This window comes from Leucoraja erinacea, chromosome 19 (assembly GCF_028641065.1).
Source record: "Leucoraja erinacea ecotype New England chromosome 19, Leri_hhj_1, whole genome shotgun sequence".
NCBI lineage: Eukaryota > Metazoa > Chordata > Chondrichthyes > Rajiformes > Rajidae > Leucoraja > Leucoraja erinaceus.
The window spans coordinates 447,501-469,134 of NC_073395.1; the positions used below are offsets into that span (position 1 = coordinate 447,501).

Consider the following 21,634-nt stretch of genomic DNA (forward strand, 5'->3'; position numbering starts at 1 on the left):
ACTCAGTGGGAACGGTGGTGGCCGTTACACTCAATGGGAACGGCAATGGCCATTACACTCAATGGGAACAGCAATGGCCCATTACACTCAATGGGAACGGCAATGGCCATTACACTCAATGGGAACGGCAATGGCCATTACACTCAGTGGGAACAACAATGGCCATTACACTCAGTGGGAACGGTGGTGGCCATTACACTCAATGGGAACAACAATGGCCATTACACTCAATGGGAACAACAATGGCCATTACACTCAATGGGAACGGCAATGGCCATTACACTCAGGGGAACCATGGCCATTACACTCAATGGGAACGGCAATGGCCATTACACTCAGTGGGAACAACAATGGCCATTACACTCAATGGGAACGGCAATGGCCATTACACTCAATGGGAACGGCAATGGCCATTACACTCAATGGGAACGGCAATGGCCATTACACTCAATGGGAACAACAATGGCCATTACACTCAGTGGGAACAACAATGGCCATTACACTCAATGGGAACGGCAATGGCCATTACACTCAATGGGAACAACAATGGCCGTTACACTCAATGGGAACAAGTTCAAGTATTACTGGAAACAACAGTCAAAATAACGATTTACAAAATTCAAAACTAAATTATTATTATCTAAAAGTTACCAGACTAACATGTACATAAACACTTAGAAACATCAAATGAAGCATTCTCCCGACCTGAAACGTCACCTATCCATGTTCTCCACAGATGCTGCCTGACCCGCTGAGTTACTCCACATTTTAATCAATCGGCCAATTAAATTAATTCTCTTTCTGCTCTTATTTTTTTGGAAACGTGTAACTTCTTTGTTCATTTCATTCGTTTATTTGTGTTTTAAAAATTTGCAGGTGAATTGCCTGAATGTATTTTGTCAATGAGATGTGTGAAATAAAACTGCGCTGTAGCTCCGACTTTGTAATGATTTAAGTCTGGGTCTCATGAACCCATTTATTTTGCTCAGGTGTGGGATTCGTATTTCTATTTGGCCGTGATATTCATCAATCAGCCTTGCCTTCAGCTGGAGCTGTTTTCACCATCGAAAAGGAAGAAGGTTCTGGAGAAGTAAGTTCATAAGTGATAGGAGTAGAATTAGGCCATTCGGCCCATCAAGCGTACTCTGCCATTCAATCATGGCTGATCTATCTCTCCCACCTAACCCCCTTCTCCTGCCTTCTCCCTATAACATCTGACACCCGTACAAATCAAGAATCTATCTATCTCCCTCATGAATATATCTACTGAAGTTGTACTGTTGTGTTATTATAGCTGTAAATTGGTCATTTATGGGCCTGCTTTAAAAGACCATGATTACTTTAGCATTTGTTGTTTTCTGTGTCTTGTCACTGACTCTAAGCTGTAATTCCAGGTACGGAGACATGCGGGTAATGATGGGATGTGAAATCTTCAGCATGTGGCAGAACCTTGGTAAGGACAGCAGTCTGTGTTTTATAATTCCACATCATTGCTTGGCCTAGTGCCAGATGTCCACAGATTATAACCGCTCTGTGATTGGGTTGCAGGCGAGCACAAGCTGCACTTTATTCCTGGTCTGATTGGGCCGTTCCTGGAGGTGACCCTCGTGCCCCAGGCTGACCTCCGCAATGTCATGATCCCTATTTTCCATGACATGATGGACTGGGAGCAGAGGCGGACTGGAAACTTCAAACAGGTAATCTAATCATAAACGGTGGAGGTGTTCCATCCTCCAGTTTGAACCTAGAACATGGAGCAGCTTCGGCCCACAGTGTCCGTGCTGACTCTTATCTGCCTGCATGTGATCCATATCCCTCCATTCCCTGCATATTCCTGTCTCTTGTATCTGCTTCAACCACTAACACCTGCAGTCCGTTCTACTCACCTACCACCCTCTCGGCCCCACACATCTCCTTTAAAACTCTGCCCTTCTCACCTTAAAGCTGTGCCCTCTAGTCTTGGACCTTTCCACCCTGCCTTATTGATGCCTCTCTTAATGTTATAAACGTCCATCAGGTATAAACTTTTGTAAACATCTATTGAGTTAGACATGAAAGAATCAGTCCAGGAGGTCAGATAGAGAGAAGTTGGGAAGATCGTGGGGCAGAGAATTGAACCGAGGAGCTGCTGAAAGTTCAGAGTTTGGTTCAGAATCTAAATGGAGTTATTCTTCAATGCTGCCATGGGTTGCTCTACATAAAACAATGTTTATTTGATGTAAGAGTGGCACATCACAGAGCTCATGGAGTTATATATTCTCTGCAGTCAACATCTATGCAGGTTCAAATGGATTTCCAGGAGATGGTGTTATTTTAAATCTCAATAATATAAACATCACTTAAAGACCTGTGAAACATCATTTATATTCTTGTGTGAGTGATGTAATATTCATTTTAAAATCTCAGGCTGAAAAATTAACTGCGCTTAAGTTCAAATACCTAGATATTTGCAGTTATTGGTGAAGGTACATGGGTGCTTTTTCTCTCTACATACTGTGACTGTGTGAGGGGGAGGAAAGTGGGGGAGGTGTTTATTCCGCTGGCATTGAGGCGGCTCCTGCTTCTCCATTTTACTGTAAAAACCTATTTATTTCAGTTCATTTATTAGATTTTCAAATTCATGCAAGGTGCATCTGACTATTCTAGTAATCGTTCATTTAAAGCTTACATCATGTTGCAAGCTGGTTATACAATCGCAGACATCTTGGGTATTTCTGTGATGGGAAAAAGGCATTTTAATTTAATCGAAGATGGACACAAAATGCTGGAATAACTCAGCGGGTCAGACAGCATCTCTGGAGGAAAGGAACAGGTGACGTTTCCGGTCGAGTTTGATGAAGAGTCTCAGCCCTGAAACGTCACATTCCTTTTCCTGAATTACTCCAGCTTTTTGTGTGTATCTGGTTTAAAGCAGCATCTGCATCTCCTTCCTACACATTTAGATGTCATCATTGTTTGTCGTGCTGGTGTAATGCTCCCCTCCCCTCAGCAGTTCCTCCTCACCTCCCCACCTCTTCCCCTCCTTTCCCCACATTTCACACTTTCACATTGGGTCAGGTTATGGAGTCAAGAGAGAGTCAATTTAATTGTCATTTGGACCCCTGGAGGTCCAAACGAAATGCCGTTTCTCAGGTTCATCTCAGGCAGTGACTCTCAGAACTGGGAACCATGAGATGTAGCAGGAATGTGGGCAAGCATAAGGGGAGTGGACAGGGTGAAGGCATGGTCTTTACCAGAGTTGGGGGATGCAGGTTGAAGGTGAGAATGGAAAGATTTGACAGGAACCTGAGGGGCAACTTTTTCCCTCACAGAGGGTGGTGGGTGTATGGAACGAGCTGCTGGAGGAGGTAGTTGAGGCAGGGACCTTTGGACAGGTACATGTATAGCAGAGGTTTAGAGGAATATGGGCCAATTGTGGGCAAATGGGACCAGTGTAGATGGGCATCTTGGTGGGCATCTAGATGGGCATCTTGGTGGGCATTGCCAAGATGGGCTGAAGGGTCTGTTTCAGCGCTGAATCTATATACGCAAAATTGACAGGTTATTTTGTTACTTCAAATGAATAAAATATGGATCCGCAGCGACGTATTAGACTGAGGGAGGACAACTCAGTGGTGGACGTCTTCCATTTTCTGCTTAAGTTGGGGTTGGCTGGATCCAGTCTGTCACCTTGATGGCTTCACTCCATTTTTGCTCTTACATGGTTGGTTTGGACTGCCTTGTGTTTAACAAGGTTGTCAGTTGGCGGGATGTGTCCCCTCTGTACTCACTGCTGGAGCTCCATCTCACTGGAAACTGCCATGGCCACTGGTGGGGGAGAGGGGAGGTGGGAGAGGTGGGGTGGGGGGAGAGGGGGGAGGGGAGGGGAGAGGGGGGAGGGGTGGGGAGGGGAGGGGTGGGGAGAGGAGGGGAGGAGAGGGGAGGAGAGGGGTGGGGGAGAGGGGGGAGAAGTGGGGAGGGGGGGAGGGGAGGAGGGGAGAGGTGGGGATGGGAGAAGTGGGGAGAGGAGAGGGAGGGGTGGGATGGGGAGAGGTGGGGAATGGAGGGGAAGAGGAGGGGGAGGGGAGGAGGAACTGCTGAGGGGAGGGGAGCATTGCCTTCCACATGGAGCTGTGGTCACACAACACTGAAACAGGCCCTTCGGCCCAACTTGCCCATGCCGACCAAGATGTCCCAGCTGCACTAGTCCCAACTGCCTACTTTTGGCCCATTTCCCTCCAAATCTGTCCTATCCATGTACCTGTCTAAATGTTTCTTAAAAATTGCAATAAAAGTTGCCCCTCGGGTTCCTGTTAAATCTTTCCTCATCTTCCTGCGCTCCAAAGAATAAAGTCCTAACCTGTTCAAACTCTCCCTATCTCAGGCCCTCGAGTCCTGGCAACATCCTTATAAATCCTCTCTGCAACCTTTCCATCTTGACAACATCTTTCCTACAACATGGTGTCCAAAACAGGACAAATTACTTTAAATGTGGTCTCAGCAATGTCTTATACAACTGCAACATGACATCCATACTTCCAAACTCAGGATAGACACAAAATGTTGGAGTAACTCAGCGGGCAGGCAGCATTTGGTCGAGACCCTTCTTCAGTCTGAGACCTCTGTACTTTATACTCAGGAGTTGTCTGTGCGTCATCTGAGGTTTGAAGTGACGCGTTTCCAGCAATACCTGTCAAGGTCACCTCCACTGTAATTCTTACACAACAGCCTTGTCCCACTCCAGTGACTGACACAAGACATGCGTCACTATTTATAGTCCACTGTGCCTCTGAGATTAACAAGGCTGCTGACATGGGGCAGAGATACACAGATACTCTGCTGCCTTCACCAACTGCTTGGTTCCCTGATTGCCGTTACTCTACCTTTAGCTGTCTCACCTCAACCTTGTCCTAAACCCCCAAATGGCAGCGTGGTCTCTCCTCTGCTGCCAGCCCCTTGCCCACACTCCCCTCTTTAATCGTACTTTGTGTGGCCTGCCTTCCATGTGGTGAAGCAGACCTGAAGGAGCTCAGTTGGCTGTGTTGGTTCTTGAGAGGATCTGTGCAGCAGTTGCAACCTCTTGCTATCTCTGCAGTGTGTGCTGTCAAACTTTGTCCCGCTATCTTTCGGTAAAGTACCGTAAGATGTCGTGTTATTCCAAAGATGTCACGTAAGTTCAGGATCCCACACTTGTCACCAGCTTTGCACATTTCGTGTCTTGTCTCCATGTTTGCAATCATGGGCCGTGTGGCAAAGTCTAGATTTTTGTACAACTTTACCACAAAGACATACTCGCAGGAGTGGGGTCAGCCACAATAGTGTGTTCTAATCCCAGAACTGTCTTTGATACATCAGTTGGCCTGCACCATCTTTGCCACCCATTGACAAGGGCAGAGAGTTAGATGTTGTGTACGTGGACATCAACAAGGGCTTTGACAAGGTCCTCTGTGGTAGACTGGTCTGGATGGTTGGGTCAGAGAGATTCAGGGAGAGCTAGGTGGCTGGACACATTACTAGCTGAGTGGACTGAGCCAGAGGCTTGTTATTCAGGCTGGCAGGCTGTACCAGTGGTGTACCACAGGGATCGATGCTGGGGCCACTGTTTATCATCTATGTTTAATCATTTGGATGAAATGTTGTTAAGATGGTCGGTGAGTTTGCAGACAACAGCATAATTGGTGGTGTATTGGGCAGCAAAGGAGTTGGTTATCTAAAACAATAACAGGATGGAGATGAACTGGGACAGTGAGCCACAAAATGGCAGGTGGAATTTCACTCTTGATAAGAGGAGCAGCTCGGTGGCACAGCGGTGGAGTTGCTGCCTCTTAGCGCCAGAGACCCAGGTTCGATCCTGACTACAGGTGCTGTCTATGTGGAGTTTGTACATTCTCCCCGTGACCGTGTGGATTTTCTCCGGTCCGGTTTCCTCTCACACTCCAAAAAAGTGCAGGTTTGTAGGTTAATTGGCTTCGGTAAAATTGTAAATTGCCCCTCGTGTTTGATAGAGCTAGTGTACGGGGATCGCTGGTCGGAGCCGAAGGGGGCCTGTTTCTGTGCTGTATCTATAAAGTCAAACAAGAGATGTTACATGTGGAAATGTTAAAGCAGGGCAGATGTTGCACAGTCAATGGTGGGGGACGGGAGAGATTTATCGAGGAGGGATGCAGGTACATTGTACAGGTGCATAGACAGTATGGACACAGGTGTAACGAAGGTATGTTGAAGGGGGAAAGCGAACAGGCTGTGAGATTTCTGAGCATCATTCCCTTTAATGCTGCTTCCACCCAGCAGTGAGCATGTGGTGCCTGTTTGGGGCACATGCAGAGGTAGAGCTTTGGAACCTTGGCATCAACTCTGGCATCTTGTGTGATCTTCTCCCAGCAAGAGGAAGGAAAGTGTGATGGAACACCCAGTGGGTGTTTGAGAGAAAGCGCTCGTCATTGTGAGTCAATGCTACAGGGGGGAGGAGTGGGGATGTGATGGTCACGGTGACTGGGAGATGAATCTGGGAAATAATCAGTAGTAGTAGCCGGACAGCGGGTGGATAGGGAGAGTGCCGGTAGCTGGTGTGTAGTGCGGAGAGGAATGGAATAATGTTCCACTGGTCTCCATCTTCCATTCATTTTCCAAGCATTAACTCTTCAGTTGAGTTTAGAGACACAGCATGGAATCAGACCCTTTGGCCGACCAGCGATCCCCTCACACTAACACTATCCTACACGCATACAATTATACCGAGCCAATTAACCTGTACGTCTTTGGAGTGTGGGATCCCGGAGAAAACCCACCCAGGTCACGGGGAGAACGTACAAACTCCACACAGACAGCACCCGGAGCCAGGATGGAACGCGGGTCTCTGGCCCTGTGAGGCAACAACTCTACCGTTGCGCCACCCACTAACTTCTCCGCACTGGTGAGGAGTTCCAGTCTGCCTCGAGTCTCCAAAGACACTTCCGAACACTCTGCTGTCTGATCACAACAGTGTGTAGCCTCGTGCTCACTGTTGCCCCTCCCTGTACGAGGTCGTGGAGAGCAAACAGCACCCCTGGGTCCACCATTACCGAGCAGGTGGCATCTATTTCAGGTGAGACCTGAACTATCAGCTGTCCCACATCCCAGCCCAGCCCAGTTCTAGACACAATTGGATTTCTGGGTCACGCCTGCCAGCGCTCTCAACAGACCTGCAGAGAACACTAATGTTTTTGTTTTAACAAAATCTTGAGATATTTGTCGGAAGACTTAAATAATAACTGACCTTCCTCGATACGTGTGTTTCAGGTGGAGGCAAAGCTGATAGACAAACTAGACAGCTTGATGTCAGAAGGCAAGGGTGACGAGACTTACCGCGAGCTTTTCAACAGCATGTGAGTCCTGACCTTATTCTGCACCTTCTCATTGTGGACCGAGGTTAATGGTCTTTGGACATGTCTTTGCTCAGACTACTTACCGTCATTTCATGCAGTGTATCCCCAATAAACAAGTGGCTCGTCACAGGCGAAGAGCACGGATACAAGGTGGACCTGGCGTGGGCCAGCGACCTTTACGTGTGGCAACAAAGAATTTTACTGATGGTCACGTGACAATAAAGCATTCATTCATTCGTTGGCCAGTCAGCAGTGAAATGCCCCGAATGGGAGCATCAAGGTTTGATCTCCAAACACAAGATGCTGGAGGAACTGAGCGGGTCAAGCAGCATCTGTGGATGGAATGGACTGACCATGGTCTGGGGTGGTTCCTTCAGTCTGATGAACATTGCCTCAACAGATGCTGCCTGACCTGCTCAGTTCCTCCAGCACCTTCAGCAACTGCAGTCTCTGTGTGTGTCTAATGTTGATGTCTGCTCCATGCTGTAGGGCCCGCCCAGTCAGTGACTTCTATCAGTCAGTAACTGTTGGCATTGGCAGCAATGGCTATAGAATATTCAGAAAATTAACAGACAGAAATGTTTTTATTGATGCGGGAATATTTCTGTGCTTTTTATTTTAAATGTGGGAGCCATTGTAGGATTCAGTTTCTTCCCAACTGTTAACAGGCAACAGAATCGTCCTATCACAACCAGAGGGCAGTGCTGAAACAATATCTACCTCATTGGTGACCCTTAGACTATCTTGATCAGACTTTAGTGGGTTCTGAGCACACTTGTCCAAGATAACTAATTTCCAAAGTCATCCCCTCCCCAGGAGGGTGAAGAGAAGGGGTTGCTTTGGTGATTGACACCCGGCAGGTAGACATTGTGAAAATAAAGACACCGAGTGTTGAAGTAACTCAGCGGGTCAGGCAGCATCTGTGGAGAACATGGATAGGTGACGTTTCACAGAGTGCTGGAGTAACTCAGTGGGTCAGGCAGCATCTGTGGAGAACATGGATAGGCGACGTTTCACAGAGTGCTGGAGTAACTCAGTGGGTCAGGCAGCATCTGTGGAGAACATGGAAAGAAACATAGAAAATAGGTGCAGGAGTAGGCCATTCGGCCCTTCGAGCCTGCACCGCCATTCAATATGATCATGGCTGATCATCCAACTCAGTAACCCGTACCTGCCTTCTCTCCATACCCCCTGATCGCTTTAGCCACAAGGGCCACATCTAACTCCCTCTTAAATATAGCCAATGAACTGGCCTCAACTACCTTCTGTGGCAGAGAGTTCCAGAGATAGGTGACGCTTCAGGTCAGGACCCTTCTTCAGACATTTTTAGAGATTGTGGAAAGTTATTTTTCCCAAAATTATTTACCTGATTCAATTTTTCACACTGAACTGCAATGCAACTGATTTATTCCCATCTAAATGTCCACGAACACTCTCTGTAAGTGTGCCGGATCCCACATGATTAGGCAGCTGTTGATTTTACGGAGTAGTTATGCTGAGTGTTAGATAACCCGCGTTTGCACTCACCTTAGATGCACTTTTCCAGTCACCTCCCTACACAGAGCATTAAATTAATTGCTCAGTTTAGTCTTCCAAACTGCAACAACTTGTATTTTTATACGTTTAACGAGCAGAACACTTACAGTCTTGAGGAGGGAAGGGTGTACCCATGGCTGTTTAGTTCATGAAGGGTTAATACTTGGTACTCTACACTGTAGGCAGCTTACACTGGCATTGGGATTGGCTGTTCTTGAAGAGGCTTGAAGGTTGGGCTCAGGAGGGGGATTGGAGGTAGCTCCAGGAAGGAGGGGAGGAGACTCAGTGGAGAGACACTTGCCCACATTGTAATCATGTATTGTCTTTCCGCTGTCTGGTTAGCTCGCAACAAAAGCTCCTCACTGTACCCCGCTACACGTGATAGTAAACTAAGCTCATCTCACTCGCTGCTCGCCAGTCTCTCTTGGGACCTGACATGATCACTTACCCCATTTCCCAGCCCAAATGGAAGGGACCTGTTGCCTTTTGGTGCAAGATGACAATGATTCAAAGGAAATGGTCTGGAGACGCGGTCTAGGTCTAGAGACATTGTCAACGTCTGGAGACACTATCCATGTCTGGGCACGTCACCTGGGTCTGGGGACATTGTCCACGTCTGGAGATTTGGCCCAGGACTGGGGACATTGTCTAAGTGCAGGCTTTGGAGGTGAAATAAGGTATTTTCAAGTCATATGGAAACCACAAGATCCAATGTCTTGCAGAGCTCTTGCAGTGCAATTGAAACTGTGCTGTCAGCCGTTATTCTTGGAGCTCAGCTATATATAACTCCGATCACATCTGTGGGTGCTGAGGAAGCACTGCTGAAGATTCCTCGGTTGCTAGCACCTGGCTCCATCAACGGGCATTTTAAGCTGATGTGGGAATTCTATTGAGCTGATGTCTGTTGCCATGGCTCTCCAGAATGGGAGAGAGACTGAGCTCCATTTAACCTGCCCGATAAAACTGCTGCCCATGAAGCAGTGGACCAGTTGTCTCTGGTCCCCCCAGTGTGGGTCTGACCACATTCAGCAAAGCAGCAAGAGAGATGGAGGTGTCTTCTCTACAGCACCCCATGGTGGGGCCATATGGTGGGTGTCTCAACATGGCTCTCCCTGCGTTGTTATCAACAGAGCACTGGTTCCTTTATCACTTTAGACATTGTGGGTCAAAGGGCCTGATCCTGTTTATCCGATCTATGCCTTGTTACAACATTCTGGTCGACCTCCTCTGCATCCGCTATGAGAGCATCGTGGACAAGGTGGACAAAACCTTATTTCACAGGATGGAAATGTCAAAGACTTGCGGGCATAGCTTCGATGTGAGAGGTTGACAAGTATTTTTTCCCTCAAGATGTGCAGGCCATGTTTGTTTGCACACAGGGTGGTGTGGTCTGGAGCAGAGGGTGGTGTGGTCTGGGACACATTAGCAGGGGTGGTGGTGGAGGCAGATGTTGAGATAGGCACGTGGGTATGGAGGGATATGGGACATGTATGGGCTGAGGAGATGAGGTTAATTTGGCATCATGTTGGGCATGGACATTGTGAATCAAAGGACCTGTTCCTGGGCTGTGCTGTTCTATGGACGTACAAATGATTATTTAAATGATTCCAGATTCCACCCACCCCCACACGTCTTTGTGTTAACTATTCAGTGGCTTTGCTATTGAGTGTAGTTTGGACTTTGAAAATAAGCAGGTGACATAAAACTTGTAAACAGTTTGGAGATGCATGAGAATAGGCTGCTGGAATGGGGCAGGCAAGGTTTGATGGAGGGAATATGAGAAGATACACCCTGATAAAAGGAATAAGAAAGACAAACCGATTAGACTGCATTGTTCGACATGATTTTCCTGGGTGTTTAAATTCATCTATTGTTGAAAGATCGGTGCGTGAAGCGTAGGTAATCCTGGGATTTGTCAAAAGAGGCATAATGTACAGAATTGGAAAAGTTGACCTGTATGAAACTCCTGTCAGCAGCAAGCAGAGTATTGTATAGAACAGGTGTCAAGGGTCATGCGTAGAAGGCAGGAAAATGGGATTAGGTGGCAGAGATCAGCCATGATTGAATGGCAGAGTAGACTTGATGGGCCGAATGGCCTAATTCTACTCCTATAATGTGAACTCTGGAATATAAGTTTAGGAAAAGAAGTGAAGATTTGGGAAAAGGTGCAGAAAGGTTTTGCCAAAGGCTCCAGGAATTTCAACTAATGGTTTGTGGAGAAGTTGGTATTTGTCTCCTTGAAACAAAGTAAAATTGAGCGTACGTTGGTGAAGGTGTAAGATGTTGATGGATTGTGACAGGGTAACTGGGGAAAAGATATTCACATTAACAAATTGTCCAACGACCAGGAAGCACAGATTCAGTCTGAAGAAGGCTCGACCCGGAACACCATCTATTCCTTCTCTCCACAGATGCTGCCTGTCCTGATAAGTTGCTCCAGCTTTTTGTGTCTATCTTTGGTGTAAACCAGCATCTGCAGTTTCTTCTGACACATCACAGATTTAAAAGGGAGAGGTGAGAGGAAAATCTTCCTGATGCAGAGATTTGCAGTGATCTGAAACTCACTGCTGTGTGGGAGGGGGGGAGGGAGAAGGCATGATTCTCCATGTGATGCTGTGGTGAAGTTTGAACTGCCAAATGTCCTAGTATGCTGAAATTATTCCGTGATCTAATTTTCCCATTTGATGTTAGTAATGATTCCCCAACATCAGTGTTGAAGTGGTATTTCACTGAGATGTCAACATTTGCTACTTGACAGTTTTGTTTGAAGTCACTTCCGGACTTGGCATTTAATTCCAGATACATTCTTCAGTCTGGCAAACTGCAAATAGTGGCTTGCCACAGGGACCAGTGCTGGGCCTTAGATATCCACAACTTATATTAGTGAACCAGATGACAAGGGTTTGTTGCTGGAGCAAATCTGGATGGGGAGGTGTTCTCGGCAGAAGATGCAGAGGTACATGAGCACGTTAATGAGTGGACACAAAGACATAAGGTGGCTAAATACGTGTCTAGCAGGGAGGTACGCAGTGTGGAACACAAGTTGCATGGTGAGAAGTGAATGAAAGCTGGTATTGAGGGCGATCTCAGTGCTGGTGCAGGAGATACAGAGAGTAGTGCAGTCCAGCACTACTGGTGTAACCCATCTTGCATTAGTGTGATGTCTTGGATCCAGTAGGTTGATTGGTGGGACAAGGAGAGCTAGAGGAAGATTGGAAGGATGAGTGGATGTGGGAGATGCGGGAAGTTAGATCCCGCTCGTTAACCCGTTAATGAGCATTGTGGAGTCCAGAGACAAACTCTGTCCTGGGTTCACCATTGTGTGCGGGTGAGAGAATCTATCCACACTCAGCCGAGATCTCGTGTGGGAACCACAAACCAACTCTCTGTAACGTGGCAAATAACAAGGGCAGTTGTCATGTTTTGTTTTTAACTTTGCTTTCATGTCCGACCTATTGAAATCTTTAATAGTATGTTCATTTTTTAAGAATTGTTGAATGTCAAGCATTTACAAACATTTAATCTACTTTACTGCGTAGATAGTTAGTCAGGGCGAGTGAGTGGCTAACCAGTTATGACGGGGATTACTCAGCAAGTAGCGCTGTTGCATTATAGGTCTGGTTGAGTCCTGACCTTGGGTGCTGTCCATGTGGAGTTTGCATGTTCCCCCAGGCTGTTCCCACAAGTGTGCTGGCAGCCTAATTGGATCCTGCGCCGTGGTTGTAGGTTCATGGCAAAATGAATGGAAACAATGTGAGGGAGATCAAGTCTCAGGGACATTTTGTACAAAACATTGGTGAGGTTGCACTTGCAGTATTGTGTAGCTCTGATCACCACACTAGAGGAAGATGTGGTTAAGTTGTAGAGGGTGCAGGATAAATCTGTCCTTGCCCTTGGCACGACCCTAACTCGTTGTGACCAACGTTTGCAGCGGCCTCTGCCGTCCGTTTGTCTTTTTTATTTTTGTCCCGTTGAGTGTAGTATAGTTTGTAGTGGTTCATATATTGTTTTTAACTGTGTATATGTGGGGGAGCGGGAGTTGGGGGGGGAGGGGCTGGGGGAAACTTTAAAAATCTCTTCCCTGTACGGGGGACTCGGCTTTTTCTCTGTCGGGTCTCTGTTGTTGTTGGGGCCTTGCACCGTGGAGCGGCCTCGAACCGGAACGACCTGGGGGCTCCAGTCACGGAGCCGCCGGACTCACCATCATGGAGCTGGCTGGCTTCGGAGCGTGGAGAGCTGTGGTGGCGAGTGGTTGCGACCAGACTTCGGGGCTTCAGAGGCTCCAGCTGCAGGCCCTGTGGACAGTGACATCGGGAGCTCGCGGGTCCCTGGTGGGAGACTGCTTTTCAGAGCTCCCGCAACGGCAACTTTTCCCGCCCGATTTGCAGGGTTGAAAACGACCCGGAGCGGGTCCTTACATCGCCCGGCGCGGCTTTAACGGCTGCGGGACATGGCAGCGGAAGTGCCCGCCGGGGGCTCCAACATCATGACACGGGCAGGGCCTTACATCGCCAGCCGGGGGCTTTAGCATCGGGAGAAGAATGGAGAGCAGGGGAGAGACAAGACTTTGCCCTCCATCACAGTGAGGAGGATGTTTGTGTGAACTGTGTTCATTGTGTGTCTTGTTAATTGGTTCTTCTTGTTGTTTGTCTGCAGAAACCACATTTCGTTAGAACTTCATTTGAGGTTCAAATGACAATAAAGTAAATTGTAATTGTAACTCGACACCAAACTACCGTGGACTTCCCACCCCTGAGGCTGCTCTACGTACATTGGCCCTACGTACACTATCATGGGTGGTTTACCTGGAACCACTGATGATATTGTACATTTAGTTCTTAAGTAAATTAAGTCAGTGTAAGTTTATTGGCCAAGTATTCACATACAAGGAATTTGTCTTGGTGCTCCGCCCACAAGTAACAACATGACATACAGTGACAGTTACGAATGACTCAGAAAACACTAACAATTAATAATAATAAAATATTAATGATAAAACACCATTAATCAAGCATGTGAACCAACAAAATACCAGATCAAAGGGAGGCTACAGATTTTTGGCTGGTGAGTAGAGCAACTACTCGTGGATAAAAACTGTTTTTATTTCTGGCTGTGGCAGCTTTGACAGTCCGGAGTCGCCTTCCAGGGGAAAGTGATTCAAAGAGTTTGTGGCCAGGGTGAGAGGGGTCAGAGATGATCATACCCGCTCGCTTCCTGGCCCTTGCCGTGTACAGTTCGTCAATGGAGAGAAGGTTGCAGCCAACAACCTTCTCAGCTGATCGAACGATTTGCTGCAGCCTCCAGGTGTCGAGATTGGTGGCTGAACCAAACCAGACCATGATGGAGAAGGTGAGGACAGACTCTACGATGGCCGTGTAGAATTGGACCATCATTGCCTGTGGCAGATTGTGCTTTCTCAGCTGCCCCAGGAAGTACATCCTCTGTTGTGCCTTTTTGACTGTGGAGTTGATGGTGGCCCCCCACTTAAGGTCCTTGGAGATGATGGTTCCCAGGAACTTAAATGTCTCCACAGATGTGACTGTGGTGTTGTTGATGGTGAGTGGGGTGAGGGGAGGGGGAGCTCTCCTAAAGTCTACAATCAATTCCACCGTCTTAAGAGCATTGAGCTCCAGGTTGTTACGATGGCACCAGGACACCAGCTGTGTCACTTCCTGTCTGTAGGCAGATTCCTCCCCATCCTGGATCAGTCCAATCAGGGTTGTGTCGTCCGCAAACTTGAGAAGCTTGACAGAGGAGTCAGTGGAGGTGCAGTCGTTGGTGTAGAGAGAGTAGAGGATAGGAGAGAGTACGCATCTTGCGGTGCTCCAATGCTGAGCGTTTGCGGCTCCGAGATGTGCTTTAATAATATATAACCATAATACAATTACAGCACGGAAACAGGCCATCTCGGCCCTACAAGTCCGTGCCGAACAATTATTTTCCCTTAGTCCCACCTGCCTGCACTCATACCATAACCCTCCATTCCCTTCTCATCCATATGCCTATCCAATTAATTTTTAAATGATACCAATGAACCTGCCTCCACCATTTCCACTGGAAGCTCATTCCACACCACTTCACACCCAATCACCCACACCCTCTGTGCTGCACAACATAACTTATCCAATATCAACAATAAAAATAGAGGAGGTGGAGAGGCTTTTCAGAAGATAAAAAAGCCGGAAATCTCCAGGACCTGACAATGTTTCCCCCTCTACTCTTAAGCTCTGTGCCAAACCGCTGGCACTGGTATACACAGACATTTTCAACCAGTCCCTGCAGACATGTACTGTCCCTCCCTACCTGCTTCAAAGTCTCCACTATTGTCCCTGTACCCAAAAAGGCAAGGATTACTGGTCTTAATGACTACAGGCCTGTCACACTGACCTCTGTAGTCATGAAGACACTCAAAAGGCTTGTGCTGGCCAAGCTGAAAAATATCACAATCCCCCTGCTAGATCCTCTGCAGTTTGCATATCGGGCCAATAGATCAGTGGACGATGCAGTCAACCTGGGCCTGCACTTCATCCGACAGCACTTAGACCGCCTGGGGACCTATGTGAGGATCCTATTTGTTGATTTTAGCGCTGCATTCAACACCATTGTGCCAGAGCTACTACGCTCCAAACTTTCTGAGTTGACTGTGCCTGAACTCCTCTGTCGGTGGATCACCAGCTTCCTGACAGACAGGAAGCAGCATGTGAGGCTGAGAAAGCATATCTCGGAGACTTGGCCTAAGTGGAGCATATACAGGGAGAAGAGAATGGGGCCAAGGATGGAACCTTGTGGAACCCCACAGCAGAGACTAGCTGGGGAGGAGAATGAGTTGCCTATATTAGTCGAGAAACTCCTACCTTTGAGGTATGAGATGAACCAGCTCAGGGCAGTGCCATCAATACCAACCCCATACCGGAGACGGTCAATTAGGACATATGATGATACAGTGTCCATATACTCATCGAGGCTTGTGGTTGCTTCCCTGAACACATTCCAATCCGTGCAGTCAAAGCAGGATTGTAGGTACTCGATGCCCTTGCTTGTCCACCTTAGTGTTCTGACCACAGGCTTAGCAGCTTTTAGTTTCTGCCTGTAGGTCGGAATAAGGTGAACTAGACAATGATCAGAGAGACCCAGACCTGCCCGGGGAACAGAGCGATATGTGTTCTTGATTGCCGTATACCAGTGATGGAGTGTTCTCTCCCCTGTGGTGGGGCAGGCAACATGAAGTCTGTATTTTGGACGGTCACGGCTGAGATTAGCTTTGTTAAAGTCCCCAAAACAATGGAGTCTGGGGTGGTCACTCTCTCCCCTCATTACCTGGTCAGCGAGTTGCGTTTACGCCTCGCGTACGCAGGCTTGTACGGGGAATGTAAACTCCAGCGAGAATAAAGGAGTTAAGTTCCCTCGGAGTGTAGAAGGGTTTGCAGTTTATAAAGATGAATTCTAGTTTGGGAGAACAGAAATTTGACAGTACCGTGATGTCGCTGCAACAGTCCTGGTTGGTATAGAAGCATATTCCACCGCCTCTTGATATCCCCGCTGCCTCCACTTCGCGACCCGCTCTGTGTAGTTGGAAGCCAGCCAGTTGCAGCGCGCTGTCCAGGGCGACTCACAAAGCCAGGTCTCGATGAAACACAGGGCAGCGGCTCGAGAGAAGTCCTTGTTTGTCCGATGCAGGAGTTGCAGTTCGTCAACTTTGTTCTTGAGAGAACGTACGTTTGCCAGGAATATGCTCGGGATTGGTGTACGTGATCCTCGTCATCAGAGTTGGGTGAGTGCTCCAGAGCGATTCCCACGGGTCCTCCTCCGTCTCAAGACCTTGAACGCAGCCACAGCCCCGCCGATGAGTATGCCCAAATAATCCAGCGAGTGAGAGAAATCCGGAACGATGTTTGGAGGTACCGTATATCCCATGTTAATGAGTACCTCTCTCGTGAAAGTAATCTTTGTAGGGGTTTCACAGACGACACAAACGAACAAAAACACATACAAAACAGCAAGGAGCAATACACCGTGGCCGCCATCGTCGGCGCCAGCAGCAGATACACTGCGGACAGATACACTGCGGGCAGATACACTGCGGGCAGATACACTGCGGGCAGATACACTGCGGGCAGATACACTGCAAGCAGATACACTGCAAGCAGATACACTGCGGGCAGATACACTGCAAGCAGATACACTGCGGGCAGATACACTGCAAGCAGATACACTGCGGGCAGATACACTGCAAGCGGCCACTGCGGGCAGATACACTGCAGATACACTGCAAGCAGATACACTGCAAGCAGATACACTGCAAGCAGATACACTGCGGGCAGATACACTGCGGGCAGATACACTGCGGGCAGATACACTGCGGGCAGATACACTGCGGGCAGATAACACTGCAAGCAGCCACTGCGGGCAGATACACTGCGGGCAGATACGCTGCGGGCAGATACGCTGCAAGCAGATACACTGCAAGCAGATACACTGCAAGCAGCCACTGCGGGCAGCGGACAGATACACTGCGGGCAGATACACTGCGGACAGATACAATGCAGGCAGCCACAATGCAAGCAGATACAGATACACTGCAAGCAGATACACTGCGGGCAGATACACTGCGGACAGATACACTGTGGACAGTTTCTTGTGTGTAATGTGCCTGTACAGCTGCAAAAAGTAAGAGTTTCATTGGTCTGGTCATGGGGCAGATGACCATTGCATACACTGGACTCTTGTGGTCAAGCGTTGGAGATACTCCAGCAGTCCTGGGACTGGTCTTCAACTACTGACCTCCACGTCAGACTTCCATTGGACCAGGCTGACATTCACCTTCATGCTTCAGATAGACACAGAGTGCTGGAGTAACTCAGCGGGTCAGGCAGCATCTGTGGAGAACATGGATAGGTGACGTTTCACAGAGTGCTGGAGTAACTCAGCGGGTCAGGCAATATCTCTGAGAAAAGGATTAGAAGACATTTCTGGGCAAGACTCTTCTTCAGACCCTGAAGGAGATGGTGCCTGAACTCTGACTGAATGGTTACAATCCCGTCTCCCTGTCACCAGCAGCTCAGCCAAACATGGGATTGGCCGTGGGCCAAACGTTGGGAAGGGTTGGATTCACCCCAGTGAATCTGTGGAAGGCTGTGGAAGCTGTCGGTGGATATTTTTAAGGCAGAGATCGATAGATTCTTGATTAGTACGGGTGTCAGAAGGTATGGGGAGAAGGCAGGAGAATGGGGTTGGGAGGGAGAGATAGATCAGCCATGATTGAATGGCGGTGTAGACTTGATGGGCCAAATGACCTTAATGTTCCTATCACATGACCTTTTAATGCTTTAACCCGTTTCATACCTCGTTCTTCCTGAGTGAGGAAGTAATAACTATCACTAAATGGAGGTTGTGATCAGTTTTTCTAAAAAAACGACAAAAATAATTTATGTAAAGTTTCTTCATTAATCTGTACATCACCCTCTTTAATATTAAAGTAGATTAAATTTGGCAAAAGCTCTATTTGGAAAATATACCAGAAAGCAAGTTTTAAATAGCACATTTTCATTAATTTACAGACTCGCTACATCGCCACATATTAACAGTTAGAAAGAGTATGTAAGGTCTTACATAATGCCCAATATTATGTATTTCTAATGAGATGAAAATGTGCTATTTAAAACATTAAGCCGAATGATAAAACAAAATGGACTGTTTCTTTCAAATACTGTGCCGTTTGTGTCACAAGCTGTTTAAAAGTATGTTTGTCTTCAGTTAAAATAATTCCTAACATTGATTCCTTAGCAGTTGCTGCTTTGTGATTTGATGGAATTGTATGTAATGAATGGTTAAAGTAAACCATTATGTCAGCTGTGTGAGAATGGTATATTCCTGCTGCATATTTACTTTTCCCATAGCAATTATGCTAATTTAACTTTTTTTTAAAAAAGCGAGCCAGTTATAATGGCAAAATAAGCAAAGATGCTTGTAACCATGACAACATACTTTTGACGCAGACTGGTGCTGAGGCGAATCTGTCCGTGTTGTTTCTTTCGTGGATAATGTACAAATTCATTTGTTTTGCCAATGCTTCCTGGATCTAGAATACCACTTTTTGGGCCGTACCCTAGGTAAGACATTGCTATCATTATTTTTGTGCTGGTTTCATTGTGATGCAGTGTAACTTGTGAGATACAAATTAACTGGTGTAACCCATTACTGGAATGGTTATTACTGTGTAATGTCAGCCTCGGAGAGACGAGAAGCAGGACTCGCAGGAAGGCTGCATTTGTTCCTGATAAACCAGGTCAGAACACTGACACATTCCTCTCTATCTGCAGCCTGCTGAAAAAAATCGAGAGAGAAACCTGGCGAGAAAGTGGTATTTCTCTGGTAGCGACTGTCACTCGCCTAATGGAAAGGTTGCTGGATTACAGGTGAGAGAGAGGCAGGCGGCAGCTTCACTTTCCACTGCAGGCTGAATACTGCAGAGTGTCAATTGTGCTCTTAAATAATTTTTAAGCAACAATTTTGTGGTAACTGTTTTGTGTATTGACAGTAATGTAAGAGAGCTGAAAGCCGTACAGTTATGACTATTTCATCTGTATCTAGCAGATACATGTCTTGTGGTTCCTTGCAGTGTTTTATAAATACCAGTGTGCAGTTAGGGAAATATATTTGACACTTTCTTGTTTAAGTGTCAAGTGTTCCAGATGCATATTTGTTTAGCGAGCATGAAGCAATCTTCCCTCACGGTCTACATGTCCTTTTAAACATGTAGGAGTTGCAGCAATGTGAATAATCTGTGATTGTTTTCCTTTTGCAGAGACTGCATGAAAGTGGCGGAGGTAGATGGCAAAAAGATTGGCTGCACAGTTAGTCTGTTGGTCAGTATCTTTTTAATTCCTCCGTTCAGTCCCGAATAAACACATTTTGAGTGTAGTGTCTGGCCACCGACATTCCTGAATGCTGCAACAACGTCGGACTTTAGAATCTATTTCCAGCTTCGTGAAGCAGTCTGATTTTCTTGAGAGTATCAACACAGTAAGATGTAATGTGGGTTGTAAATCAGGAAAGGATTGAAGATCTGTTGACAGCAGCATTGTAATGGGAGGCTCGCAAGCTGTGTCCTGGTGGTTTAGCACCATGTAGGTATTGATGTTGACCATGCCGTGTGTACAGGAGGAATCCTGCCCATCACAGTGATGTGGATCCAGTGGAAATAAGGTGGAATAATGCAGGAATTAAGAGTGTTTTTCATAGCACTTGAATGCCCATAGTGCCCAACTGAGATAATGAGGCAGTGTTGCTTGCTCGGGAGATGTGAGTCATCTTCCAGTCACTCAGCTTGGTGCGCTGTTCTCAAATGGAGACCCATGAAGGCGTTAAACTCTGGCTTCCTTTGGTTGAAAACCCAGCGTTTAATGTTGATTTTCAACCAGCCGGATATCCCACCTCCAGAGTGGATGGTGCCGACCAGGTGGGGTATAAAGGGAATAAAGGTGTTGGCTTTTGGTTAGATGACAGTCACAAAAACAGAATGGCAGGAAAATGCTACTCAATTCAACATGGTTTTTTAATTGAAAAGTGGCTCTTAAATTTTTTGAATACATTAATAACATGAAAAATAATGTCTTAATATTAAGATTGTTTTATTGTTTGCATTTTGTGATTCTCAAGCTATTTGAATCCTCCATTTTGGAGAGAGTGGCATTTTGGGCCAGCAAGGATAAGCTTGCGGTAACTGCAGTAGGGGCAAGGATTCATGTGCAAGGCTTGTATAGGCCAACACATCCTAGCTGATGAGTTAACCTTCTCTTTACTTAATCCATTGTGATGCTGCTGGCCCAATGTACATGAATAACCTCCCAATGTCTGTGCTTTACATCTCCTCTTGGTGAGATCATCTGAAATGACATTAGGAAATTATTATAATCTGGATTTATGAAAGGCTTTATCCATCTCAGATATCAATGGTGACTTTTAGTGTGGAACTACTATCTACCTCTTTGGTGACCCTCACACTATCCTTGATCGGACTTTGCTGGCTTTACTTTGCACTAAACATTATTCTCTTATCATGTATATGTACACTGTAAATGGATCAATTGTAATCACGTATTTCCTTTCCGCTGACTGGTTAGCACGCAACAAAAGCTTTTCACTGTACCTCGGTACAAGTGACAATAAACTAAACTGAAGTGATAACCGCTGTATTGAATATTTACTCCAGCTCTGGACCGGCTGTTCTTTGTTGATCTCACGGAAGGTGGTCATATCTGGTTTTGAAATGGATCTCAGTCCTGTTTTTCAAATTCCAGCACCAGTCTGAAAATCTTCTCAGCAAAGTAAGCAGGAACAAAAATTATGGCAAAGAGATACCCAGAGAGTAGGTCAGCATCTCTGGAGAGAGAAACAGAATTAACCATGAGGATTAATGACCTTTAATCAGCCTGCACGTGATCCATATCCCGTCATTCCCTGCATATCCATCTGCCTATCCAAACACTGTCTCCTAAACACCACTCTGGTATCTGCCTCCACCACCACCCCTGGCAGCACGTTCCAGGAACCCAGCACAAAAAACAAACTTGTCCTCCACATCTCCTTTAAACTTTGCCCCTCTCACCTTAACCCTGTGCCCTCTAGTATTTGATGTATTTCCATGTTGGTAAATGTCAATACTACATTGCTGATGGAGACTTCTTCTTGTGTACGGCGTGCACAGTCTAAAGTTGTAGGTCAACTTGTTCTATTTGTGCACGCCGGGAAACAGG

At 46.8% G+C, this 21,634-nt stretch overlaps 1 protein-coding gene across 5 annotated transcripts in view; it reads left to right on the forward strand.

The window, feature by feature from the left end:
* Nucleotides 1-21,634, forward strand: part of dock4 (dedicator of cytokinesis 4) — a 238,917-nt gene that overhangs the window by 165,751 nt on the left and 51,532 nt on the right. For 4 of the 5 annotated variants that reach the window (XM_055650008.1, XM_055650011.1, XM_055650009.1 and 1 more), the window contains exons 29-35: nucleotides 990-1,090; nucleotides 1,395-1,453; nucleotides 1,549-1,697; nucleotides 7,258-7,343; nucleotides 18,962-18,988; nucleotides 19,199-19,294; nucleotides 19,684-19,744. In XM_055650008.1, coding sequence (XP_055505983.1) covers nucleotides 990-1,090; nucleotides 1,395-1,453; nucleotides 1,549-1,697; nucleotides 7,258-7,343; nucleotides 18,962-18,988; nucleotides 19,199-19,294; nucleotides 19,684-19,744 — 579 coding nt within the window. The remainder of the gene's footprint in view (nucleotides 1-989; nucleotides 1,091-1,394; nucleotides 1,454-1,548; nucleotides 1,698-7,257; nucleotides 7,344-18,961; nucleotides 18,989-19,198; nucleotides 19,295-19,683; nucleotides 19,745-21,634) is intronic. The other variant, XM_055650010.1, reaches the window with a different exon arrangement.